Consider the following 12,238-nt stretch of genomic DNA (forward strand, 5'->3'; position numbering starts at 1 on the left):
CTGGAGCATTTGTTTCTATTTGAGCCTTTAAGTCATCTTAAACACAAAACCAATGCTACAATGTAATTGTTTATAAACAAGGATTGGCAAAGATTGGCAAAATTAAAGCCCAGTCCTAAATCCAATGGAAAATCTTTGGCAACATTTTAAAGTTGCTATTAACCAAGGATCTGCCCAAATGGAGAGCACTTGAGCAGGATTTAGATGTGTAAAGCAGGGAATTGACCTCCAAAGACTAACAGCTGTATTTGATGCCAAAGGTGGTTGTATCCGGTATTACTTATCCAATTTACTGTAGAAAACAACCCTTTTCCACACAAACACAATTTCAGAACGGATGAGATTTTTTTTTCCTTCAAATTTATTAGTGTATTTTTGGCACAATGATTAATCATATACAACAACAAACAGTACAGCGTCCTTCCAGAGTGCTTTGATTTCATCCCAAATTGGATGATTTCCATTACAACTCCCCTAACCCTTTAAAAAGTTCCATGAGATGCACAAGGCCAGGATAAGTCACAAATTTCACCCATTCATATAGTGCACAACTGGACAAAAGGATTGCACTATATCAGAATTGGGAAGCCATTCGGGCAGCATATCAACCACCCTAAAAGAAGGAAATGATCACATCCTGTCTTTTCTGTGTGACCTTCCTGTCGCTTTGGCCAGATCTTTCAAAACACCGACCCACTCGCTGTTCTGAAATGATAAGCCTGACATTCATCATGGCAGTTACTTAAGGTTAAGTGCCATAGTACATATTCAATGGCAAAGTACATTAAGGCATTAAAATAGCAGGGTTACATTCTTAATGTGGTACACAGAAACACCTAAAAAGGTTGAATGCCTTTTTTTGGTACACTGGGCCAACACACTGGGAGAGTAGAGAAGACAAAGGTCCATATACCAATAACTGTCCAAACAAGATTATAAAATGAGCACAATCAAGACAAGATATAGCTTGGCACAAGGTAAATAGAAAAGCTATCACTGTAAATAAGAATGTGTTCTTAATTGACTGGTCTGGTTAAATAAAAAGTAAGAAAAATAATCTCAAGATATTATTTCAAACATTTTGTAAAAGGCAGCATAGGAAAACTGGCATCTCAAACAAATGATTAAGTGCTTGGCAATACCTTACAAAATCAACGTTTCAGCAAAAATACATTTGTAACAGAGAAATAATTGCAGTTGTAAGTAAATACATCCACCAATGAGACAAAGATATGGCGGTTTCTGCGGACCTGATTTTTTCATGACCTTAATGCTGTCAAACCAAAACGTCTGAAGCATTCCAAAACCGCTGAGCTTGTGCAGAATACATTTGTGATATTTTTCCCCTTATACACACAGTCCCTGCTCTACTCATAGACAGCAGGCTTCTCTGGAAAATGGTGCTCGTTTTAATTATGAAAAACAAAAAAAATTTGAGCAGATGGTGTATATTTTGCTTAGTGTCACAGACTGTTAAGGGATCTGCAGAAGCATTGGAAAGCTACAGATCTTTCAGTCCAGAAGATCCCAAAATAGTTGCCTCTGCAGCCACTCCATAAAGATTTAGAAAAGAAATTGAAAAATGATTAATTTCTGGTGCATAGCTGATCAAATCACCTCTCTGTAGGTTGGCCATGTCTACTTCAGCAGCGAAGGATTTTGTTACGGAATGTGTACTAAAAAGCACCCAATTCACTACTTCGAGCACAAAACCACAGCGCTCTGGCCAAAAGTAGTGTGCTATAAAAGCCTCAGAGTGCCATTTGGGACACCACCCCAGGAGTCCCATGAAAAGCAGCCTGTTCTGTTTTACTGTTTGTTTGGAGGGTCAGCTTTGGCCCTCAAGATCACATCTTGTTGAAACATTCCTTTGCGTTGGTCCACACTTGTATTCCCTAAGAGAGAGAGAGAATGAAAGTGTGCTGAAGTATAACAAGAAGTTGTATTCTGAACCATAAATAATTCAGGATTTTCTTTCATATATGCACTCAGTGGCCAGTTTATCAAGTACACCGCTGTCCAGGCAACAGATCACTCTTGTAGAACGTGAGTCAAGTGGCTGTGGCCGGTTATTAAAAGGTAGCCTGGCATCAGGTCATCACCAAACCAGGATTACTTTTTTAAGTGGGGCTCTGACAAAGCTGTCAAAAATGTTTAAGGCAGACTTTTATAATCTGAAGGATGTATGGTGTGAAAGGTATTCAGATGATCGGGTTTTTCAGGTGTTCAGAAAAACATTAAACATGCTGAGGCAATAATGGTTAATTATTTCTGCAGAAAAATCTTCGATGATGATAGTTCATTTCTCAAGTTACCCAACTTAATGCCTAGCCCTGTGTTTTAAGGGGTACGCAACACTTATCTTTCTGGATTGAGATCATAATATTTTGTAGATTAATCTGTTTAAAAAAAGATATAGATACATTTGTACAAAGAAAACAGAAACCACTATTCATTACAGGTACATGTAGCCGCTAACAAATAACTTTTTTCAAATAAAACACTCAATGGTCTTTGTCATGGATGGACAAAAGCAGCATACCACTTCTAAACAACAAGGGCTGCCAGTGGGAATGCAATCACCAACACTGGATAACTGAGGAGTGGGAACATATGGCCTGGTTGTTCACTTCACTTGAAGGGACAGAACAGCTGAGACGCAATAGAGCATCTTTGGTAAGAGATGGAACAGGCTGTTTGCAGCTTGACTGTATTGCTGTCCAATCTGCAGCAACTGCTTGATCCCACTGCGTTAGCCTGGAACTACATCCCCGTTGAACGTTCCCAACACCTTGTCGTATGTATGCTCCAAAAAATGTCAGGCTGTTATAAAGGCATCTAGATTAATCAAACAATGTAATCTGTTTGGAAGTGTCCCTTACCTTTTTACACATGCTGATCTGCATGATTGCATAGCTTATCAAGGCTTCCTTCAGATCCCGGTCCTTCTGCTCTTTAAAGCATTCAATGTCTTCCCAGGCAGTCTTCACAAAATCACTGGAGACAAAAACACTTGCTTTACAACCATTTATAACATCAATGGTCTGCTAGTCGAGCTCGCAAAGCAGCTGATTACAACAGCAAAAATTTACTAGTTTAACATGCGGTACAATGAAAAGACCCAGAGGGAAAGAGAGAGAGTGAGAGAGCAAGACAAAGAAAGCTGTAGCTTTTTTTCTTTTTTAAATAAACTGTTTCTATTTGAAAAGTTCAGGGTTTGTTTGATGAAACGGGCAGAGACTTATCTGAATTTAATATAAACTATAAAATCGTAAAATGTTTTGTAACAAGTGGCACAAGTTATTCTCACTCGCTCTCTTTGTTCTTCTCTTTGACAGCCTCTTCTCCCTCCTCAATCTGCTGCTCCAATGCTTGTAGCTTAGCCTCCCTTTGCTCGGCAGTCTCCTGGCCAAACAGCTTACTGGTCATTCCCTTTAACGAAAAGGTCCGCACCGTCTGAAAGAAACATTTCATCTTGTCATTCTGTGTGGTTTAAGGAAGATTTTACAGACATTTCTAATTGATGAAACACAATGTATTTTTGGGCTTGCTTTCTATAGCCTCACTATCGGCAGGGTGTTATCTGTGACACTAGAAATCAGGTCTATGTCGTTAATAGCACCTTATTCTTCATATAGTGCACAGCCTTTGACCAGAGCTGTGTATATTTGCATGCGTCTCTTGACTCACCCCCGTGACCAGCTCCTCCTTCTGCTGTTTCTTAGAAGCTAGGTCCTGCGCAGCAGTCTCCAGCTCAAACTGTGTTAACTCATGCTTTCTACACACCGCCCTGCAGACACAGAGGCCTGGATGAACATCGTTGTGGTGGCCGTGGTTGTGGTGTTATGTATGTTTGATCACAGCAGGCCAAAAACAAAGGGTCACAAAGGGATTGGGGCTCACGTCCGTGACCACAGTAAAGTACAATTGCCTTTGGGATTTAGTCTGCCTTGGGGTAGACGTCACACAGGTTGTCATCAAGTGATAAATGGGAGGATGTGAGGAGACCTCCATAACACATTTATTACAATTACATTCATGTCATTTAGCGGATTGTCTTATTGAGGGACTTACACTAAGTGTATATGACATGACATACTTTGTCATACTGCCCCCCAAACCCCCTTGGGAACCAACAAGCCCAGTGTTTGTGGGTGCAATGCCCTACCACCTGAGCTAAACATATAACCCAGGACAACGATTAGGCAGAACCACCTTTTAGTACCTTTGTTGACAGTATGTATATACATTCAGGACTCCAAATAAATGTGAAAGTTTTTGCTCAACTTCATCAAGGGTGTCAGTCCTGTTAAACGTGATATATGTGCTTGGTCTACTGTTATACCGTACCGTAGAGCGTCGGTGTAGAAGAGGTACTCCTTCAGCTGATCAGCGTAGTGCTCCTCCTCTTCCAGAATGTCATCTACCGAAGCAGCATATCTGCAGATAAGAGTCCATGTTAATAGACTTGCCTTATTTCATACAGACATGTAAAAACAACTGTTTAAAGGCAGGACTCAAGGGCACTGTCTCATCATACCTGCAACAAAGAGTCAAAAAAAATATATATCTGAAATGTCCCATTAGACCTTTGACAGTGCCAACAGGGGAAAGCATCTACATTTGGTAATAGGACTGAGACTTAGTGAGTCTCAGACGTGAGACTCAAATAACACAGTGTTATAGCTCTGACGGACACCTGCCAACGGGTGAAACTGTTTCTGAAATATAATCCGTCTTCACTACAACCGTGGCGAGGGGCATAAATGCTAGGTTGCTAACTTGAGTGGCTCCGCATTACCCATAGAGGAAACAGGTTGCCATTTGGGACTGAAGCTTTGAATGCTGCCTTTTCCTTAGTACGCCTCAGCTGTCCAGCTCTGTGACCCCTGACCTCAAGAGTTGAGCCCAGCAATCTGGAAACCATCAGTGATGGGGTTGGAGATAATCATGTTACCACACTAAAAAGAGAGTGTCAGTGTGTGTTTGTGTGTTGCTACTCCAAGGACAGGGGACATTTGTCACTCACGAGAAATATAAACAGCACACAAGTTAAAAGTAAAAGCCTCTGACAATATGCCAGTAATTTCTCATTTGGAACCCAGAACCTTCAAAACAAAGTCTTCATAGTCCCTGTAGTCAGTTACCTGCTACCCCAAATCTAGAGCTTGAAACCTGACCTGCTTTCAAATCAAACAAAGAAAATGTGTTGTATAGCTTAACTAGGAACCACGTAACATGTACAGGTTGAGCCATAATACAAAGCGTCAACTGGGCCTCCGGGGGCTTCCAGCTGTTACTATGGTCGTTTTCCCGGAGGGATTCTAGACAGTTCTACAGCTCAATGAATTATAGGCATTGAGAGCCAAACCAAGTGCCATACAGTGACCGACCGAAACGCAGTGAAGACACACTTACACATCCACGTGATGGCCGGCACTTTGTAGTCCATCTCCCATCTCTTTCTCTATGGCACTCCACTCACTGGCCAACACAAGACCAGAGCAGACATTTAACCAAAAACATCAAACAAGTATGTAACTGAACTATGTAATGACTTGTGTGTACGCTAAAGAGAAGAAGCTACCGTATGAACATCCTTTCCAGAAGCGTTACTGTACTGCCCTTACCTGAAAACTCGTCCATAATTTCCATGCACTTTGTACACCCCATACAGTCGATCGGCTACCCTCTGAGTGGATAAAGTCAAGATTTAGGGCACAGTTTACACTTTGATATTGCCTCTTCAGATTTATGTTACATAAGGTGTTATGTGAATGTTCACAGGTATACATCCATCCAATATTTTTTTTTACATTTTAGTCTAATAATAGAATTGTAGCCCCATTTTATTTTCATCCAATGGCAGCACATAAAAATATTTTCTTCTGCCCAAGGAACCCCAGCTTCATATTTGATATTTTCTCTAACCTAAACTAATTTTAGTAGGCTAATACAAATATTATAAATTGTAGCAAGCCAACAGCTCATGTAGATATGCTATTAGCACTTCAGTTGAAAACATCTGTGGCAACTGTCAAATAGATGCATTAATGGTCATTTTAACCAACTTAAAGAACTACAAGTTTTGAGGAACAGAATGTGACACAAATAAGTCTGGGCACAACCCTCTGACATCTAGGTCATCCCGCTGAATTACTTGAAAATGTCTGCCACATTTGTTTGCAGGGCAGGGAGTGGTGTGCATTCAAGGAACTGGTAGGCCGCCTGACAATGTGTCAGTCAACCAATGACAAGAATGCACTAGAACTGGAAAAATACATTTAAAGATCTGTTTACAGGAAAAGTCTAAATGGCAACGATGTTTTCCTTAGTCCATAGAACATGACCCCTCTCCTGGGGACCCCCCAGCCATTCCATCTATTAGATGTATCCCAGAGCTAGCAAACCCTGAATCAACTTATTAACAAGCTCTTATCTGATGAATCAGGTGAGCTAGTTCAGGGCTAAAACTAAATTGTGAGATGGCTGGGGGGATCCCCAGGAGAGGGTTGAAAATCTATGTGGCGGACGGGCTTAGTCCATCACTAACATCTCATTGTTTTACATCAACAAAAACAGAAACATAGTCAGTTTCTATTTTCAGAATATTATTTTCGTTTCAGCACCAGGGGAAAAAAGGTATTGACGAGTATGTTCCATTAGAATTTTTATTAATGAAATTAACACTGATGTAGTGAGTCTAGTTTAGTATGTAAAGCAAGTACACAAAATGTGAACAGTCTGGCAGCAGGTCTGGTCTGGTTATAGTCCAGTCATTAAGTTGTGTGTTACAGCAGCAGTTATCAGACAGACCAGCTGTGTGTTTTATCCTTCCAATGCAGGTCAACTTCCAGGCCAGATCATGTGTGTCAAAGGCTGCTGTCTAGTCTGACTAGTCTTGTCAGAACATTATATGTTACAGCTGGCAGTATGATAGGATAACAAGCATGAGTTCAAATAATATTTCAAATATCCAATGGAACAATTCCAATCAGGCTAGACGCAACAGTCAAAAGGAAACTTAAAGATTTCAAATAGTATTGGAACCCAGATCTGGTAGTCAGTAAGACCATGAATATGGTGACAGCTGACTCTACTCACCGCCCTCACTCTCAGCAGCTGGGAGAGTACAGTCTGTAGCTCATCGCTGTAGTGTTTCAGCTCGGTAAAGCGTCTACAAGAACAAGTCACCAAATAAATCAACACTTTCTTCCCAGCATGACAGATAAACAAGAGTAAATGTTTGAACCTAGATAAACACAATCCTATTCCACTTCCCACAGTCCCAGAACTAACTATGTAAGACAATCCAATACAGGGTGAACGGGTCCAGAGACAGACAGAGTCCACATCAATGTTACAACATGTCAAGATGAATGGGTCTTGTTGGCTTCACACAAAACAAGGACAAGAAAACAACGGATGTGTCTCATTTAAAACATACTACTTTGTGGTTCATTGCTCTATATACAACAGGGACAGAGTTCCATTTGGGACAGACTATTTATGTGACCTACTTGTCAGGATTCTTCACCCTAAATGCTGCATTCATAGCTTTCAACCTAGAATCCGCCTGTGAAAAACATATCAGATACCCATTTTTTTAATAACAATGTCAGATGACAGGTTGTCTAATTTTCAGAAAACACTGTACATTTGAAATATAAAACATTCTGTACCCGAATAAGTACTGAAATTAACAGTTGTTTGAAAGATCTTAAATCCATCAGATTCACATGGACTTCATGCTTTTTACAGATTCATTTCCACATTCACAATAATCAGTATTTTAAGTAACATGAGGTAGGGTAAAGTGCATCTTAAGAGAGCTGACATGACAATACAACAATGAGAGAACATAAAGTGCTGATGGAGTACCTTTGCTTGAAAGCCTGTGTCATACACCATTTCCTTCCATCCTTTTTCCTGTGGGACAGAGTTAGAATGGTGTTCAGCCTTGACAAAGACCCTCAGAGATATGAGCCTGTGCTAAGGGGGCACACAGTGACCTATCAACTCAAAGGTTAAAGGTGATCCTTTCAACTACAGCAACACTGTTTCTCAGAACAGCACTTGTCACAACTTTTCTCAAATCTACAGTGTTAGGAAATGGTCCTTGTTTGTCTTATCCCATGGCTGCCAAGGGTATATCCTGTCAAAACCTTTGAATGGCACATCTGACTAGCTACTGGCACTGCAGTTGCCTTGAGACAAAGGAAAACTGAAAAAAAAAAAAGGATGCTCTCCGTGTTGTAAGTCATTCTGGATAAGAGCATCTGCTAAATGACTAAATTTTCATATAAATAACTGTGATTCACCAGAGGTCAGAGTACCCTTTACCACACATGAGAAGGGATTTTGAAAGACTGAACATCCGGTTATACTGTTTTTCTATAGTAGCTTGGATATAAAAAAGATAAATAACCTCAGTGAGGAACATGTAGAAGATCTTATCATTGCAGAGTACTGGGTGGCAAGCGACTCGAAGCAGGAAGTTCTCCAGTCCAACCCTTCTCCTCTCCACAAAGTCTGGGTCCATGTTGTCCGCTGACAGTTTGTGCCACACAATCTCTGCCTATGAGAAACGGACAAAGAATGACTACTATATAGACAAGGAGGCAATATTAAACTCATAAAACTGGATATTGTAAAGAGCATTATGGGTACTGTAACTACATCATCCAAAACTATACTATCCTAACTTCTCCCAATGCGTCCTTGTTCTCACCCTCTTCTCAGGTAATGGGGCAACGACAACGAAGGGATACGTGACCAAAAGGTAGTTTCGAAGAAGCTCAAACTCGCTGTATCTCCGCCATAATGAGTCTGGAGCTGGGGTCACACCTTCTGTTATAGTATCAACAGGCCTGTCCAAAAACAGAAGGACGCAACTCACACATCTCCACTTGAATAAAAAGTAATCACGTTCATGACCAATAGATTTTACAGAGTCTAAAACAGGGGTAGGATATTCCATAACAGACTGAAGCTGAGACTCAATTTCCACAAATCCTATTTCATTTAAACAAACCATGCAAGGCTATGAAAAAAGCATTTTACAAAAAAGAGTTTAGTAACAGAATAAAGGCTGTGTCTGTGTCATCCTGGTTTTATTATGCATGCTTTGACCAGAGGACCCCATAAAGATAGGAAAAATCTGACAATTCAGCTCCCACATTATTTTTAGCCGGTCCCCAGAAAGGATAAGGCCATTAGGGGTTAGGGTTGGGGGTTAGGGTTAGGCAAAAACTTAAAATTGGGGTTGGTGTTAGGATTGGGGTTAAATTTAATTTAGCCATGATGATCATGTTACTTAGTTAAGGATGGTGTTAGGTTCAGGTTAAAGTCAGGGTTAGAATAAATAAAGAATCATTTTTCTGGTCCCCACAAGAAAAACAAATGTGTTGCGTAAGGAACAGCATGCCTTGCTCCAAGCAGAATTAAAACACTATTCCTTGTAAAGGAATCTAAGTTTGTAGATGAGAGAGAGATTCTCATGCAACCAGTAAAAAGTATGCCTACTTAAAGTTAGCACAGAGAAATACATTAGGCTAGTCCAACACATTTTTCAATGAACTAGGTGCAGCTGAATACCTGTTATAAAAGAGTCAGGTGATTGAATCAAAATCATTAGGGTCAAACCATTTGTATTGATAAAGTGTAAGGAGTAAATAGAATAGGTGTAACACTAGGTGTGATTGTAGAAAATGGTGTTCTTACTGGTGTCATAAAATTATTGTGGTGTATGATTTGATATATAGAAATTCACAAAGATGTTTCAGTGCTTGATGCATATTTACCGTGTCTCAATTAGATAAACAGTGTAAGTCTCCTGCATGTTGACAGCATTCTTTCCAGTCCTTTTCTCTGCCTCTGCAACACTGATCTCCATCTTCCTTAGAAGACCTTTGTCAATCTCAACCATCTAGAAGAAAATGTAATTGCACAGTTAAAATATAAAATAATACAGTAACATTTGATGTCTTAGATACAGTTAACGGGGCATCCTAGGTTTTAAAATACTTCTGTCCTTCTGAATTGTGCAAGCCTCTCCTTTCATTTGTAACAGAATGATTAGGGCAATCAAGCAATTATTTTTGTTTTACCATGGAATGTTGAATGTTATTAAAGCTATGCTATAGCAGGGTAATCAGCAGTGTTCACTGAGGGGCCTGTTGAACGCAGAAGTATTGTTTGCATAAAGGTGGATGAGGAAATTGGCCAGTACTAGTAGCAACCATGCAAAACTATTAATGAACAGAAAATCAATTCGGCACTAGAATCGAACCATGAGGAACTGTCAAAGATACAAAGGTTTCGACAGCAGAACCAAAGATATGACACATAGTACACGGTCTGATAACTTTTTCAAACCTAGCTACAGTCCTCTAACTACTCTCGGATACTGCGACTATTATTTAATGTACAGTATCACGAGATGGTTGGCAGAATTAAGGGCTTCCTTTAGTCCAAAAAAATAAACACCCGCATACTGATGACTTGTTATGGTCCTACTAGCCAATATTAACAAGCCAACCACTAGTAGCTAACATTATTACTTAACTAGCTAGGTAGTAGTATAGCTAGTACGTATACGTGAAATTTAAAATTAGTTGTTGCACTATAGCTAGGAACTCTCCTATACTGTAGCCAGCTGCACAGCCAACTAGCTAGCTATACAGTAGTACACAGTACAGTCAGCAAATGAAATAATTTGGACTTTTTAGTGTTTAGCTAGAATATCTGCTGTGTAAACCCTAAAAACGTCAAAAACATATATGCAATGTGTAGTAAAATTAATGAACGGATAAATTAAAGGACGTGCTAGTGTGTTCAGTTCAGATGAGCTCTACTAGCGAAGCTCCGTGGATGAGTCAGGCCCAAAACAAAATAATTTAACAGAGTTAAAGAAGGCTAAATAACAACTTTTTTACATGTTTTGATTTTGTGAAGTTAGAATATTACCGTGTTTCTAATGTTGTTCTTCAATTCTGCCGAGGTGATATCGATGTTCCCGATCACCGCTATTTCCTCGGGTGCAGAGTCTGCCATCATCTCTTCCTGAGTTTAATGTTGTGGTTAGCGGTGTAGCAGGGAGTTAGCCGTTTGTCCAACAGTTGCCATACGTTCCGGTTTTAGAAATGAAACAATAGTTTCTATTGGACAAATGTAGCTAAGACCCTCCCCATTGGGTTGTGTTTGCTTCCGTTTAAGAATAATTTTGCAACAGCATATGCCTAATGAATACACCCCAACCAACCAGTCAGAAACTTTTCGTATCGTTTCCCAAACCACAATAACCCGCCGGAACCCGCACTCACTTCACCTGAGCGCCACGGAAGCTCGGCTGTTGTCCACCCAGCGCTGTGAAACGTTTGGTATACTTGTTAATAATTAGAAATCAATAAGCAATTGTCAAGACCGAAAATAACCAAACAAACATTGTTATATATGCTACATTTTTATAACAAGTTTAATAATATGTATATATATATATGTATTGTAAATAGTATGTTATACACCTCATAACCAAACCAAACGTCAACAAAATATTTTCCTCATCAGACCATTGTCGTGACAAATTTGACAACGTCATCGCATGGTTCCATGGAAAATGTAATAAAAGTCGCAGCAAAAAAGTATTCTATCCTGCAGAATCCTGGATGGACTGATTATGAAAATGTGTCTAATCAAGTTATAAAACGCTCCAAACACTAAACAAATTCATATAACAAAATAAAATTCTGTCGTTGATTAAAATTAAAATTAAATCCTTTGTCATTTGAATCCAAATTTGCATGTTGTTTCTTTTGTGAATAGCAGACCTATTATTTACAGTTGGCACAGTGGATTTTATTGTTCAGAGACATCCGGAATAACATTATGGTATAGTATGAGCTGGTTAAGAATGCTTTGGAGCTTTTATAACATCTTCTATGTATGTGCCATACTGTGCCGTAAGTATATATAGAGCCATAACTATATATATATATATATATATATATATATATATATATATATATATATATATATAGTTCATCTAAAAGTTATTATCAAATATAATATTCTAATTATAGAATTATTCCAAAATCTACGTTATCATGAAAATCCAATCATTACACAATAAACTACAACCCACTTAGCAGATACCACACTACATTATAGCCTGCAAGACATTTTTACATTTGGTGTTATTATTATAGTAATTATTTGTAGGCCATTTTTATTATTATAA

At 39.2% G+C, this 12,238-nt stretch overlaps 1 protein-coding gene across 1 annotated transcript; it reads right to left on the minus strand.

The window, feature by feature from the left end:
* Positions 1-1,261: 1,261 nt before the first annotated feature.
* Positions 1,262-11,128, minus strand: snx4 (sorting nexin 4). The gene is made up of 14 exons (XM_010904939.3): positions 10,969-11,128; positions 9,804-9,928; positions 8,732-8,870; positions 8,429-8,578; positions 7,882-7,929; positions 7,521-7,576; positions 7,105-7,177; positions 5,631-5,692; positions 5,419-5,484; positions 4,351-4,440; positions 3,691-3,790; positions 3,311-3,456; positions 2,883-2,997; positions 1,262-1,895 (listed from the first exon to the last, which is right to left on the minus strand). The coding sequence occupies exons 1-14, from the start codon at positions 11,056-11,058 to the stop codon at positions 1,848-1,850; spliced, it is 1,308 nt and encodes a 435-aa protein (XP_010903241.1). The 5' UTR covers positions 11,059-11,128; the 3' UTR covers positions 1,262-1,847.
* Positions 11,129-12,238: the final 1,110 nt, after the last annotated feature.

The sequence above is a fragment of the Esox lucius genome, chromosome 16, assembly GCF_011004845.1.
Source record: "Esox lucius isolate fEsoLuc1 chromosome 16, fEsoLuc1.pri, whole genome shotgun sequence".
Taxonomy (NCBI): domain Eukaryota; kingdom Metazoa; phylum Chordata; class Actinopteri; order Esociformes; family Esocidae; genus Esox; species Esox lucius.